The sequence below is a fragment of the Amphibalanus amphitrite genome, unplaced genomic scaffold (genome assembly GCF_019059575.1).
Source record: "Amphibalanus amphitrite isolate SeventyFive unplaced genomic scaffold, NRLGWU_Aamphi_draft 000381F_arrow, whole genome shotgun sequence".
NCBI lineage: Eukaryota > Metazoa > Arthropoda > Thecostraca > Balanomorpha > Balanidae > Amphibalanus > Amphibalanus amphitrite.
Window position 1 is genome coordinate 316,856 of NW_024881875.1, and position 15,647 is coordinate 332,502.

Here is a 15,647-nt window from a genome sequence, read left to right on the forward strand (position 1 = left end):
TGCTTTTCTCGCAATCTACTGGATGTAATTTCCTTTTTTCTAAAAAAATATTATATAACTTACTTTTCATTTGATATTTTCCCTTGATATTGCCTGACAATATGCAAGATATATGAACAAATCTGTTTGCTAATTTTTACAGCTATTTAGTCATCAACAAAGTGCCAAATTTGCTTGCTGGCACAAAACTGACGCGGTCAGTCATTTCCCTGCAGTCATTTGTTTCGTGAAGTGGTTTCGTCAAGGCCGGTTTCGTGAGTGGATGTGGTTTCGGTGGTTTCGGTGAGTGTTGTGGGAATTCAATTTCGGTATTTCGTGGGTGATAAGTAGGTGGCGTTATATTTTAATATTGTTCAGTTTCGTTAGATTTTACTGGTGGTACATATAGCTGACGTCTTTCAGTTTTTTTTTAACTTTCTTCAGCTGTTCTTTTCCCAAAGGAAATTACCGCTTTCTTTATGAGTTTTCTGTTAGTTTTATAATTTTTCGCTTTCAATTATCAGAAAATAAATAAATAAATGAATTTGTAAAATATTTTCATATAGGAAGAACTATTTTTCATCGTACGCAGAGGCTAAAAACTGGGTTTGCAGTGGAAGCTTACCAGGTATGCATTGACCAATCTTTTTGCGTAGGTAGGTAGTTTAAAGGTAGTGTGCCAGCTTTCCTGGACCGTATGGAGTTAATGGCCCAGATAAGGAGAACCAGATTTTTAGAACTTATCCATACCTTCAAAACTCATGGAAACGTCTTAAATTCTTCAAATTTTGAGTACCCCAGTGCGAAATTCGCCCCGACGGGTTGTCGGTCGTACCCCAACCACATTTCACACCACTATGAACAATAAATGCACACACTGAAATCGCTATTACCGATATGCTCATCCAATCAAGTTTCGATAAACCCGTTCATCATCATCTCCTGCGGTTTCGAACACGCCTGTTAGGTGGCTTCTGATGCTCGTCGAGGTCGGAATTTCCAAATACGCGTGGTGCGTCGGGCCGCGCGCTCTGACTTCGGCCAAGAAAAATGCGTCAGCTGATCATTGTCATTTCTGCCACTTGCGTGTGGTGAAATGGGGTCATAACTTATAAGACGGCTTTTTCATATCAATTATTTTACATAAAATCATATTTCAAACCATAAATAATGTTCGACAGCCAAATAAAAGAAACAATACCAATACGGGCTTACAGTTTAAGGCTCGACATTGTGTTGTCTACGATTAGACAGCTGATAACTCATTCCCGTACGTCGTATGGTCGTAACACTATAATGACCTTTGCTTATTGTCACAAGTGCGCCGCATTCGCGATTGTTGCCCGACGCCTGTTTGCAGGTGAGCCCACTACAGTTGTTATACATATCTAAAAACCGAAAAACTTTTAGGCGAAAAAGGCACTATTCCAGGCCCATTTTTGATTTTTTTTGCGATATTAGGTAAAAACAGAAGCTTCTTATCCTAGGAAAAATAAAATGGGAAATCTTTCAAAGGTGGCACACTACCTTTAAAGGGACCCTCCCACCTTAACATTAGTTTTGAGTTGAGATAGCCAAGTTTGCGGCCAGGCTCAGAAACCACCATTTATCCTGGTCGCAACCCCCGCAGCTTTATGATGTTCAAGAAATTTCTTCCCTTTACTTGCAGGGTGGGACCAGCGTGGTCCCTATCTCTTAACCATTACGGGAATCTGATGACGTCATCAGGCTTTCGAACGTCCGTTAAATATTTGACTAAAACGTTTTGTAGCACGCGGTGGTATATGCTGCTTTGCGCGCAACAAATGCCGCACTTTCAAATAAAGTCGCTAGGAACAGCGGAGATCCCAAAAAGTAAACAAAAGTAAAAGTCTAATATCTTGAAAACCGGTGAATATTTTTCGATGAAATTTGGTAAATATTCGTTTTTGCTCTTTCTGAACCGAGCGACATCACTTTCATGCCAATTCATTAACTTTTTTGAAGGTGGGAGGGTCCCTTTAAACAAAACCAACTGCATGCTGATTGGCTGATGATTGGTCTCTGCCTGAGCTGGCTGCATTCTTTACATTCTTGCACCCACCACCCGGCACCTTTTGCATTGTTACACAAGGCAGAATATTCTGCTGTGTGAATTGTGAAACTGATTTCAGTTTCATGAAAGAGCAATGATCAATTTGCATTCTACATAACCTAACATCCTTTCTTGTAAGGTTATGTATTTAAACATTCAGGGCTGAGGCCTTGGGAATGTTTGAATAGGTATTTTTGAATTCAAGGCTCAACAAACAACCTCTCTTCTCCAGAATGTCTTGAGCTGATGTATTGAAGTGAACAATTCAACAATGGCTCCAGCAAGGCTGAAGTTTTCAGAAGGTATGTTGTACACTGAATTCAGGACTTCAAGCGATACCTAGTGTTTTTGGGATGCTCTTCTAAATTTAGATCTTACACACTACAGATGATAAGTAACTGTAGTGATGGTAGTTGATAGCAATCTTATTACATGCGTGGCTATTAAATGTTAAACTTATGGGTGGGATGTTTTTTCTGAATGCTGCAAGACAATGCCAATCATTCTGTGTGATGCTATTGCACTCTGTATTTCTAACCTCAAAGTGGTGTTTGTTCCAGGACCCATGATGTTTAAAATGCACATTTATGTTCCAGGAGAGAAGGTCCTATGCTTTCATGGACCTTTGATATATGAGGCAAAATGTGTCAAGACACGTGTCAAGGATGGGAAAAATCAATATTTTGTGCATTATGCTGGCTGGAATAAGAAGTAAGTTTTAAGTTTTGTATTTGTTTTCCAGTTCACTGATATTGATTTGCTTGTTTAAATGTGCTGTTTTCTTTCTTATTGAACATGTTATGATTGTATGCATTTGTGTTATGATTGTATGCAGTCTGCGACTGACCGCCGCCAGGTCAGGTCACGCGAGCGAGCGCTCCGCTGTACAGTGACCGGTCGCGAGTCGGCTGTGGCGTGTGGTCGGTTTGAGCCGCCAGAGAGTGAAGGTGATAGGTGTCTGAGTGATCACCGGCGGCAGCGAGTGACCAAACTCTTGATCAGCGATGGATGCTAGCACGCTGAAGAAAACAGTGCTGGAGTGTTTGAAGGACGGGGAACTGCGCGGAGAGTTCCAGTCGCTTATCCAGGAAATGGTGACCGGAGCTGTGGCTGAGGCGATGGCCGCTCGAGACACGGAGATCGCCGAGCTCAAGGACCAGCTGAAGCGCACCACGGACCAACTAAACGACCTGGAGCAGTACTCCCGACGCCTCTGCGTAAACATAACAGGAGTACCAGAGACGACCGGGGAATCGACGGATCAAATTGTCACGGACCTAGCCAAGATGGCCGGTGTTGCCGTCACTCCGAGCGACATTGATCGTTCACATCGCATTGGTAAGCTCAGTGATGGGAAGAGTAGACCAATCATTGTTCGGTTTACGAACTTCACCAAGCGACAGGAATTCTACAACGCCCGGAGAGAGCTGCGGAAGCCGCGACCTGTCCGCGGATCCACAGTGTCTGCAGAAACGGCCGGCAAAACCTTTGTCTCAGACAACCTCACGAAGCTAAACCAGCACACGATGTACGTTGCCCGTAACATGAAAAAGGAGGGCAAGATACACTCCGCCTGGACCGACGTGGGCAAGATGAAGGTTCGGGTGAAGGAGGGAGGCCAGACGAAGATAATCAGGTCGCTTGAGGATCTTTACGCAGTTGCCGACCCAGCTCGCCAGCCTGGGGCCGCCCCTGCCGAGTCCAGTAGCGGCGCCCGAGAGAGCTCCCGTGGCGCATCGGGTCGGGGCAGGAGCGTGCGCGGTGGTAGAGCCGCCCAGTAGCGCCCCGTGCATGGCGCGGCCCGCCCCACGCCGAGACGCTTGGCGCCGCCCCTGCGCTGCGGTGCAGCTGTCCTGGTCAATTCCGCGGCGTCTCGGACATGGTGTCTGCTCGACCTGGCCACGCGTTATCTGTCTGCGGATCTTCCCACCCACTCGCCTCCGGCGGTGTGACTCAGTGAACTCTGTTGACCTGAGCTCTCCAGCTCGCCGTTTGGTCCAACCGGACTGAGCTCAGTGCTGTCAGAGTGACTGTAATCAGCCATAGACATACTACAGCGATTCGGCGCAGCAAATCAGTGGCGGCTGTCAGTGCTGTGCCGAGCTCGGCGTTCACTGCTGTCGCCCCCACTGACAGGAGCTACCTGTGCCCGGCGAGCCACCGTAGTCGCGCCCACAGACAGTAGCCCGACCGCGACTGCGCCGTCTCGGGAGGGAAAGAGGACTCGGGGATCGCGGCGGGTACCTGGGAGAGAGGGCCAAAACGAGGGCGGGGAGGGGGAGGGAGGGTGTGGAAGGGTGTTTTGGGCTGGGAACTGGGAGTGGGTGTGGGACGGTGGGCCGCTGCTGGTGTTTTATACAGTTTGTTTGCTTTTGTTTGCCTATCATGTGATAGTCTGTCTTTCTCAGTTTCACAGGCATATTATTTTTCTTTATTTTAGTTTTATTCCTTGTTTGCAATCATGTGTTTGCCTGTTTCTGTCTGATGTTAAATTGTTGGAGTTTGTTGAATTGCCATAAAGTAGAGTCGGCATATATTTATTTTTGTTTGTACATTGCCAAGTTGAATGAATTGAACCATTTGCACTTAGCTGATACATAACATACATGCTCGTTTTTCACCTGTCACTCGCTGTCGCCGCCCATCGTTTACCAGCATGTGTTGTGTTGCAGTAGCCGCCGCCGTTCGGCCCGGGGTGCCCGTCTGCCGCGCTGCCTTCCCGCCCGACTCGGCACCAGTGGTGGTGACCAGCAGCCGGCCGCTCTCATCGTCCAGACCAGACTCTCTCGGCTCTACTCCGGCGCAGGCTGGTGCACCTCCAGCCGCTCACAGTCCCAACATCCCTCTCATCATCCTTCGAGAACCTTACAGAATGCCCTTTGCACAATCACCCATAAGATTACAATTAATAACTTTAGCCCAGCCCGCCAGTCATGGCGTGTTCCCCACATTGACACTAACGAACTCGCAATGGTCACTAAACAACCTTTACAAGAACATTAGAATTATGCTAGTCATTGGTGGCATTGAAACAAACCCTGGACCCGAATTGTTTGACCACCTCAACATTGCTCACATAAATATAAACAGTATCACTGCAGGGGATAAAAAACACGAGCTAATGCAATTTGTAAGCATGAATAGTATAATGTTATGCGCTCTTACCGAAACAAAACTTGATGATACGGTTTCTCCTTCGTTATACCAGCTCGATACTTACCATGCCCCTTTCGTTCGACACAGAGATAGAAATGGCGGAGGAGTTGCGTTATATGCTCACGCTTCGTTACCGATAAAGAGACTTAGAGATCTAGAGATCGGAGACGAAGAATGGATCTGGGCCAAAGTCTCGGTGCATAAACTTAGCTTGGTAATATGTTGCATATACTTACCACCAAATCAAACAACAGCCAGGTTACAACTGTTTATTGAGCGAATGACTGAAAGTGTTTCACTTGCACAGACCCACTCACCCACAGCTATAATAATATTAGGGGACTTCAACGCTGGAAATATATATCTAAATAGTACTAAACACAAGCATAGTGGCATCACAAACTTTGATCGCCAGCTTAACGACACTTTTAACATGCTAGACATGAAGCAACTCATATCACAGCCAACACGCATAACTGACAACGTCAGTAATCTGAGAGACTTAATTTTTACAAATAATACTGACATTATTCTACACAGTGACACGCTCTCAGCATTCTCAACTTTGGACCACCTTCCTGTAATCACATCACTGCGTACAACACACAGCTCATCAAACACTGACGTTACGTTTAAGACAATCTGGGACTATACGAGACTTGATGCTGATCTTTTTACCAGACTTCTTATAGACACGGACTGGGATCATATTATCGACAATGACGTAGACATAGCAGCGGAACAATTCACATCTGCCATCTTAAAAGCCGCCGAGACATCAATACCACATAAGAAGATACCAGTGAACCAGCGTAAAAAACCATGGGTGACATCAGACTTGATTAAACAAATAAGAAAGCGTGACAGACTCTTCAGACGGGCTAAACAGACTCAGACCACTTACGACTGGGAAAGATGGAAATATCAGCGTAACATCGTAACGGCGGTAAACAAACGACTAAGACAAACCCACATACAAAGCCAAGTTCAGAAACTCTTACAGCACAAACAAGACCCGCACAAGTACCACCAAACACTTCGCAAATTAACAGGTAAGACAGTTGACAGCATCATTCCACCGCTAGAAACGACTGACGGAAAAGTACTGACAGACGACTACGAAAAGGCGACATTGTTAAACGACTACTTTGCCAGTCAGGCAAAGCTCGACATTCCAAATTCGCACACCGTACCAATGGACAACATAGGACACACGCCGATGCCCACCCTCGGTACAATTGAGACAACTGAGAGAGAAGTCCTACGAATCTTAAACTCCCTTGACTCTAATAAATCCACTGGCCCAGACAAAATCCCAGTAAAAATATTAAAATTATGTGCACTCATCATAGCAGGCCCACTTTCGAAATTGTTTAATAAGTCTCTCGCGTCTGGAATTTATCCTTCAACGTTTAAACAGGCTAATGTGAAACCCATATATAAAAATAATGGATCACCATCTGATCATACCTGTTACCGACCCATCAGTCTTTTATCTTCCCTTTCAAAAGTTTTTGAAAAAATTGTCCACAAACGCATTTATGATCATTTAACAGAACACTTATTATTGACTGACAAACAGAGTGGATACCGGAAAAAGCACAGCACGGAACAACAATTACTTTATTTGACCCATAACATGCACAAATCACTCGACTCAGGACATGACTTCACAGTAGTTTACCTGGACATATCAAAATATTTTGACAAGATCTGGCACCAAGGACTATTATACAAATGCAAACATGACTTTGGCATAACTGACTCACTGTTAAAATGGTTGACTTCCTACCTCAGTGACAGACGACAACGAGTGCAAATAAACAACACCTTTTCGAACCAACAAATTGTTAACGCTGGCTGTCCTCAAGGCTCTGTACTCGGACCTCTCTTAGCCTTAATGTATCTTGACGGAATTCAACAAAATATCGACAATGAAATTTTACTTTTCGCAGACGACACATCTCTCCACGCATCCCACTCAAAGACAGACCTCCACGACGTAGAACTTTCACTTCAACGCGACCTTGACGAAATATATAAATATGGCAGAAAATGGGCAATTACATTCAACACAGCAAAGACAGTCCAGCAAACATTTTCACGAAGAAATAATTTCACAGCACCACGTCTCACATTTGGTAGGAATCCCATACCCATTCATGAAAACCACACTCATCTGGGATTAACGTTCTCTAATGACCTACATTTTCACCATCACATCAACAAAATTTGTAAAAAGGTCAACAAATCACTAAGCCCACTATATCCAATTGCACAGTACGTACCCAGGCCCATTCTCGACCAAATTTATAAGACGTATATCAGACCACACTTCGACTATTGCGACACAGTATACGACGGACATATCACGACACACGACGCTATGCGACTCGAGAGACTACAAAACAGAGCGGCAAGACTCGTGACAGCAACCTTATTTAGAACACCGACTGACAAGCTTTTACTCGACTTAGGGTGGGATAGACTATCGACGAGAAGATGCATGCATAGAATAACACTTTATCACTCATTCAACAGCCACGAAGAGTACACACCACAATATATTAAAAATACAATGCCTCACACACGCGCTGAAAACACCGGACGAGTCTTAAGGAATGCCAGTACACATACAACAACACCTAGCCGGACCACTTCGTACCATAATTCATTCTTTCCATTAACGGCTAAACACTGGAATGATCTCCCCGAAACCATCCGATCCCTGCCACGAACATCCTTCAAAAAGACCATTTCTGAGCGGCTGGGGGTGACCAAGCCTCCGAAATTTTATGAAACTGGGTCTAAATTGGGAAATATTTTACACACAAGACTAAGAACCGGAATGAGTCACCTGAACTCTCATCTCTTCCAAATTCGAAAAAGTGAAACATCAATGTGTGCTTGTGGCTTTCTAAACGAGAACGTTCGGCATTATATCCTTGACTGTCCACTCTACGAACCACTAAGGCTAGAAATGTTTCAAACTATTTCTTATCAAATAGGTATTGAACTAAATGAAATTTCTCCTAAGCAAAAACTTGACTTCCTTATTCACGGTGAAACTCTGGACGATGAGAGCGGCTGCGCGGTCGCACATCTCTTTCAAAAATTCATTTTATCATCAAACCGGTTTACAGAACACTAAATTCAACACCAAGATACCACCTTGATCTAGGTTGTAAGGCTGCGGTTGGACGTGGCGCTCCGGGCTGACCGTGCGGTGGCTCGCGCACGCTTCTTTACTGCTCGGTGTCTGTCGTGGCGGCGACAGCCAACTCGTATGCTTTGAGTTTTGCCTATCAAATGTTTTCTGTATTTTAAGTTCAGGATCTCATCTGGTATGTTTTTGTCTGTTTGTTTGTATTTTCTTCTTCCAGAGCGATGCTCAAACTCAAGCGCTTTGCGCTTTTGCATCCCTCTGCTGCATTCTTCCGGAATCTTTCTGTCTCTGATAATAAACATTGTGTGTGTGTGTGTGTGTGTGTGTGTGTGTGTGTGTGTGTGTGTGTGTGTGTGTGTGTGTGTGTGTGTGTGTGTGTGTGTGTGTGTGTGTATGGATTACTGAAAATTTTCTCAAATCCTTTTCAGCTGGGATGAGTTTGTGCCAGAGAGTCGTATCCTGAAACACAATGAAGCAAATCTTCAGAAGCAAAAGGAGCTGAAAGATGCTCACTAGTGAGTACCTTCATATGAGTACCTTCATATCAAGATGTCTGTCTTTTTTTATAAATTTAGTCCGAATGGTTGAATGGGTGGATTTGAGGAATCAGAGCCCGCACTAAGCATGGCTTGTTGTGCTGACCCTGACCCCACCACCCGATCGCGCAATTCCAGTTGTATGGCAGAATTTTGTCCGAACGTTTAACGTGCCCTCACGACTGGACACGGCCCCCTCCGCTCACTCACGTTACCTGGCTTCTGTGCGGCCCCTGCCACAGACATGCACGCCATTACACGTAGGAGCTAAATGTGGCCGCCCGCGCCGGAGCTTGAACCGGGCTCTCACTACCGGCAAAGCGTCGGACTCCGGCGCTTTAATCCACTCGGCCACGGAGGGGACAAAGGTCTTAGCATGATTAGATGAATATATTCATAGATATTCAGTAGTCATTTATATGCTATGTCATAGATAACAGTAGAACAGTAGTTCTACTGTTATCTATGGCTAATTGTGTTATGCAGCACCTTCAGTTTATACCACTGTGTGCCCACCTGTTTCAGCAACGAGGCGCCATCTCCACCCAGCCCATCATTGACAGCTGCCGCTCCGACCACCATCCCCTCTCTGATTGGTCCTGTGGTTCCACAGCGCCAACGTCCAGGCCAAGAAGCAGATCAAGTCGGACGCCAAGAAGCGGCGCGCCGAGGCGGCGGCGGCCGCCGCTGCCGCCGCCGCCGCCGCCTCTGCGTCGGGCCCGTCCTCTTCGACGTCGTCTGGCGGCGGCGAGTCGAGCGGCCGGCAGCGGGAGCCGTCTGTCAGCAGCGTGCAGAGCAGCGAGGACGGCCGCCGGCGGCGGCGGCTCGACACGCCCGAGCAGGTGAGCGCCGGCCCGCGCCGGCCCGGTGGTGGCTGACCGCCCCAGCCCGCACATGGAGCGCGGCGCCCGGCTTCAGCTGCGGGTGGCACTGACGGCTGCACGGGGCGCACCAGGCGCGCTTGTTTCTGTTGTCGCTGGGAGCTGCTGAGAGGCGTAGAGGCCACAGTAACGTCATTCTAACCAAATCACATTCTTATCTCAGAGCAGTTTTGAGCAACCTTCTCAATTGATAGATAGTTGACGTTCCACATCACTTTTGCCCTAGTGTGAGAATTTGTTGGAAATCATACAAATGCTTAAAACCGAATGTTTTTCACGTCCTTGAAATACGTCCGGATTCCTTTCTGTGTGTTGCGTATGTCCTCAGCAGGGTTTTCCTATCCTTTTAACCGTGGTCTGGCATCCTATACAAAATAGGTAATGTAAAGGTTAAACAGTCTAATAATCGCTGTAAGTGATACATAGCAATATACTTCATACTATTAGCAGTTAATAGTTTTACTTGGTTTACTATTGTTTTGCTTTGCTTTTTGTTCTTTGGCTTCAGTTTGAAAACTATCAGTATTTAGCACGCTTTCTTCTTTTAACATACTGTCAAACTTTTTGACGTTGCTGAAGCTTCGTAGCTTTACCCGGTTAGAATGGCGTTTGGTTTGGCTTTTGGCATTCTCAGAATGCTGCAACTAAGTCACAATTTCTACTTTTTTGGTAAACATACACGAAGTCTCGGCAACTATTTTCTGTCGCAGTCGGCAGCCGCCGCGCCGTTCCTTATGTACAGCGCCTGTCTGGCAATGCTGACCCGCCGCGGTAGCCTGAGTGGTCTGTAGCACGTCCTGTCCGGCTGCGACTCATACACGGCTACCAACGGCCGGCTGCCGCTCGCCCACTGACCCCAGGCGGAGCGGGCCGCCGCCCTCTGGCCGGCCCGGCCGCTGAGCGTGTCTCCCCTCCCCCTCTCTCCATCTGTTCTCTCTGTATGTACACGTGTTGCGGCCACGCATGTGCCCACGTCCGTCGCCCCGGCTCACGCTTGTCTTTCCTGTCTTTGGCACACGCGTGCGCTGGTCGCGCCATTGCAGACGCCCAAAGCTGTGGAGGATAAGAAGTTGGTGGATTCGTCTTCGGAAACTGTGAGTGGTGGGCGGCTGACTCTCCCGTTTTACAGAGCAGTGCGCGCCCGGGCACGCCCCAACCCCACCCATCGGTGTGTTAGGGAGCGCGGAAACATCAAAAGCTGGGCTAACATTGGTGGGTGCGAGCTTAGAAGCGGCTCATGGGTACCAGCTGTAATATACTGTGGAATGTATGCAGAAAGGTGGGCTCGGATTTTCGTTGCGCTTTTGATGCCATGGTACAATCATGTGCACTCGTACAGCACTTGTGGAGTTCATGGCCTGTCTGTATCCCTGAGCATTTTAATATGCTGGGCCCCCCGGTTAACGCTACAAATGCATGCAGTTATGGAGCATGATGAGCATAACGTCCCGTTCACTTTGTACTGATGCCGAGGTGCGTATAGCGTACACTCCGTACCGCTGCTGTTAACCAGCTCCACTGGCCACCCGTTCGGCGCTGGTGCGTGTCTGTCGGCGTGCTGTCTGCGTGTTTGACCTGACCTCGGCGCCGTTCTGATGTGACCATCCCGATCCAACAGGCCTCCGATACGGAGGGTCGTAGGAAGGGTCGTCAGGAGCAGACCGTCGAAACGGTGAGCTGAGCCGCGGGCCTGCGGGCCATGACCGAAGCGGGAACACCGCGGTCAAACTGAATCAGGCGGGAATAGAGGGGGACCCGGGATGGAATTGGATGAATGCCATTTGATACAGTAGCGACCCGAATCTAGATAGCACAGGGAATCCATCTTCGATATGATGTATCGTCATTGTGGTAACGGTAAGCGTTAAACGCGTCCGTCTTTCTCAGGAGGAGCAGTTTTTGACGAAGGTGGAGGTGAAGATTAAGCTGCCCGATGAGCTGAAGCCGTGGCTAGTGGATGACTGGGACTTCGTCATCAGACAGAAAAAGGTACTTTTCTCGACACAGCTGATCAGCTTTTGCAAAGCTTGTCATAGCATGTTCAATTAGTTAGCCCGTGAATTTTGTCAACGAAAGCTGGTTTTTCTCCGTTGGCATGTATTTTTCCAGCAATGGTATGCTCGTCGCCAGGCACATGTGAGTTGTATTCAGTGGGATTCGTTGCTCGGTATTATCTGCTCCGCACGCGCTGTCTCATCCAAGACCCTTCAGTTTTATGCCCGTCTATCTTTCAGCTGTACAACCTGCCGGCTCGGATTACCGTGAACCAGTTCATCAGCGAGTATGTCAAGATGAAAAACTCGAGCAAGTCGAGTACGCCCAACAAGTAAGTCACATTCTATGCATCGGGGCTCATCACCTGGCGACTTATTTCTCGATCTGAGCTTTCCTTTTAGCAAAGCTGGTCCCAATTTTATGCTTATGCTCTTGGCGCTCTTGAACTCGTCTATATCGATTATCGACTACCCTATACGCATGGTTTTGCGCCCACGACATGAAGGTCAACGCAGCAAAAAGTCAGCTCATCGTCTTGGGAACGCGTCAGATGCTGAAAGGCATGCCAACTATCAGTGTGAATTTCGCCGGCACGACCATCCGTGAGTCCGACTGGGTTACTACCTGGGCATTGTCATGGATAAGCACCTATCATTTCACGACCATGTCAGTCGCCTCGTCTCTAGATCCACCGGGACATTATTAGCTTTAAACCACGCAAAACATGTTCTGCCGCCCCACGTAATCGTGCCCATTGTCACCTCGCTCGTTGTTTCCCGACTCCGCTACTGCATCGCTGTTTACGGTACCTGTGGTGCTACGGAGTTGCACCGCGTTCAGAAAATACTGAATTTTTGCGCGCGAGTTGTGAGCGGGCGGAGGAAATATGACAGAGTGTCGGATGTGTTACGCGATCTGCAGTGGCTCACTGCACCAGACATGGCCCTGTATCATCGAATGTGCTCTGTACACCGCATTGTGGAGACACAACAGCCGACTGCGATGGCAAGCAAGTTGGACAGAGCGTCCGACCAGGGTCACAACACGCGAAATGCGAACCGGTTCAGGCTGCCACGAATTCGAACAGAGGCAGGCAGGCGGCAACTTTTGTATAGCGGTGTCTCGGAGTACAACGAATTCATGCACCGTTACAATGGTCGTCCAGCATTCAAAACCGCCGTGAAACGCTACTTGCTGGGGCGTGATTCAAACTGAATGATTGATTGACTTGTATGCATGTGTGTGCTTGTGCTTGAATTGTGTGTATCTGTTTTGCTATGTCAACTCTTTTTAACGTTTGACGTTACGTTGATGAAAAGCCGCAATAGCGGATTTAACGTGAATACAATGAATCTGAATCTGAATCTATCCCTCTCTTTTCGTCAGCTTTCGGGCGCCTTTCTCGCACAAGAAGGGCTCAACTATCACTGCCGCCGGCGTCACCCCTCCCCCTCTCTCCTGCCACAGGGAGAGCGCCGTGATCGAGGTCACTGAGGGTCTGAAGGAGTACTTTAACGTGATGCTGGGCACCCAGCTGCTGTACAAGTTCGAGCGGGTCCAGTACGCCGACATCCTACAGAGTCACAAGGACACGCCGCTTTCCGAGATCTACGGGCCGGTGCACATTCTGCGTCTGCTGGGTAGGTGGCGCGCCGGCCGGCGAGAGGAGCCCTGTCGCAGCGGTGTGGTGGAACTGGGGATCAGGCGGTCGGTGGACCTCTAGATTGTTTGGTGGCTGATATGGATGGTTTTGTAGGAGCACGGACTTGTAAGCCGTATGCTGTGCGCTGGCGGGTGAGCTGTAGGTATGTTGTGCGCAGGCTGTTAGCTCACCGGTCCTGTATATACTGTGAAGTCCCTAACTGCTATTACTGTTCTGTGACGCTGACCGGCTTACTGTTGACGCCCGATCAGTTGCCCTGTGATGTTGACCCGCCTGACCGGTGGTGTTCTGTGATGTTACAGTGAAGATGGGTCCGATGCTGACCTACACTCAGCTGGACGAGAAGAGCATAGCCCTGCTACAGGCACACATACAGGACCTTCTCAGGTAAGGAGCACTCTCCGGCTGGCTTATATGAGGGACAAACGTAAGGTTTAGAATAAATCATCATCAAGTCATGCGAGCATGAACGTGCGGCGCCGTATGTTGCCAATATAAAGGTTTTGGGCCGTCAAATTTGGTGGTAAACCCTCGACCTGAATGGATCTACATATTTGGTCGGTCTGTGTGACTGGTTTCTATAGTTTCCGTTGTTGACCAATGACACCTGTGATCCACAGGTACATGGTGCGCAACTCTGAGCGTCTGTTCAGCACTGACGACTACTACGTGGCGCCGCCCGAGTACCACCGGCGCGGCATGTAGCGGCCAGCTGTGCTGACTGCTGCTCGCGGAGACCGCTGAACACGACCTCCGTGTGAGGACGGCGGCGGGTGGACGGATCGCTGACAGGTCAGTCAGCCGCTCGCCGGCGGATCTCTGAGAGTGACTGGCGCTGACTTATTCTCTGAGAGAGGTCGGACGACTAGTTACCGTCTCTGACGGCCCCAGTGATCAGTACCGAACCCTGGTGGGTAGTTCAGAAGTCAGCGGTCACTTTCCTCCGTACTGAGGCACAGATGGCCCCACGTCTGCGCCGGGAGAGCTTCTCACTACAATGTGAGAGGGCTGCAGTGATGTCGGAGGTGGTCAAGTCCAGAAACTGAGCTGACCAATCTACGGCTGAAAATACGGCTCGTAAATAACCGTCGTGGCAGCACCATAGAGAAGAGGGATTTGTTTCGAGAGACCTGAGCGATATAACCAACAGGGTGGGTTAAATTAAGTGCGGGCGACAACCAGCGAGTGACTAGGAATTAGAATGTGTCAATTTCGACGGACTGGGGTCTCATCCGTTGGTCAAGGGGTCGTCCGGCTGGTGACCTGTCATTGGCTGACGAGGAAGCGCTCTCGTTTCGTGAAGTACAAGTGGCCGTTGTTTTGGTGTCGTGTCGTTCGTTGTATAATCGCGCTGTAGTGGATGTTGTTTTTCGTACTATCGTACTATGTGATGTGTGTTGGGCCCGCGCGCAGCGCACGTGTATTCATCATCTCTGACTTCGCCTCGTTGCCATATGGTATGGTGTTCATGGTGGTCATTTGTGAGAGGCTGTACCATTTGTTCTCATGTGGAAATGGTTGGTAATCTGTCTGTCTGTCGCGCGAGGGAAGTGAAAATTGACTTATGAACGCGTCTTACATGCATGTGTTATGTATTCCAGTCCGGTGTAAACTGTTTTGAGCCCTTTACCGGATATGCCTTTCTAGTACAGTACCAAGCTGTGACAGTTTTGTGAACTGAGAAGATTGGCTCCCATTTTGTATTCCAGAAAATTATTGTTTTGTAGCTTGCTAGAATGACGTCAGTGGGAAGTGAATTGGGGACTGGGCCTGCCCCCGCGGCCCTGTCGTGCCTGTTTTGCGCCCAGTGGCCGGGTACGTCTGACCCGTTCTGTAATTCGTGCGCTGTAACGTTTTAATGTTGACTTGTGAAGTCTCTGAAAATACAAGATTCGGAAGTAGTTTGTCTGTGGTCTCCCTAAGTCGGACTATCTGGTGTTTCATCTTTAGGAAAATACTCAGTTTTGTGACCAGTTTGTTGTCGCTGTGGCTATCTTGTCACGATATACAATGCTGAATGGATCGCTTTGCACAGTTCTGTTATTATAGGCCTACATGTTACATGAGAAACACGCAATTGATATGACCCCATAAGTTGGTATGCAGGGTTAGGAGATGCCTTCATGTATCACTTTACTGAAGTCTGAAATGGGTGATATTGGCGCTGGGTGCTAAATTATATTGCTATGCGCTGCCT

At 48.1% G+C, this 15,647-nt stretch overlaps 1 protein-coding gene across 2 annotated transcripts; it reads left to right on the plus strand.

Moving 5' to 3' along the window:
* Positions 1 to 96: 96 nt before the first annotated feature.
* Positions 97 to 15,351, plus strand: LOC122390060 (mortality factor 4-like protein 1). 2 transcript variants are annotated; one of them, XM_043382674.1, is made up of 12 exons: positions 97 to 282; positions 2,286 to 2,355; positions 2,650 to 2,764; positions 8,804 to 8,890; positions 9,525 to 9,753; positions 10,836 to 10,886; positions 11,411 to 11,464; positions 11,680 to 11,781; positions 12,027 to 12,118; positions 13,255 to 13,427; positions 13,753 to 13,837; positions 14,071 to 15,351. In XM_043382674.1, the coding sequence occupies exons 2-12, from the start codon at positions 2,325 to 2,327 to the stop codon at positions 14,153 to 14,155; spliced, it is 1,104 nt and encodes a 367-aa protein (XP_043238609.1). In that variant the 5' UTR covers positions 97 to 282; positions 2,286 to 2,324; the 3' UTR covers positions 14,156 to 15,351. The 2 variants fall into 2 exon arrangements, with proteins under 2 accessions (XP_043238609.1, XP_043238608.1); XM_043382673.1 differs by having other exon boundaries at positions 190 to 282; positions 10,821 to 10,886.
* The last annotated feature ends 296 nt before the right edge of the window (positions 15,352 to 15,647 follow it).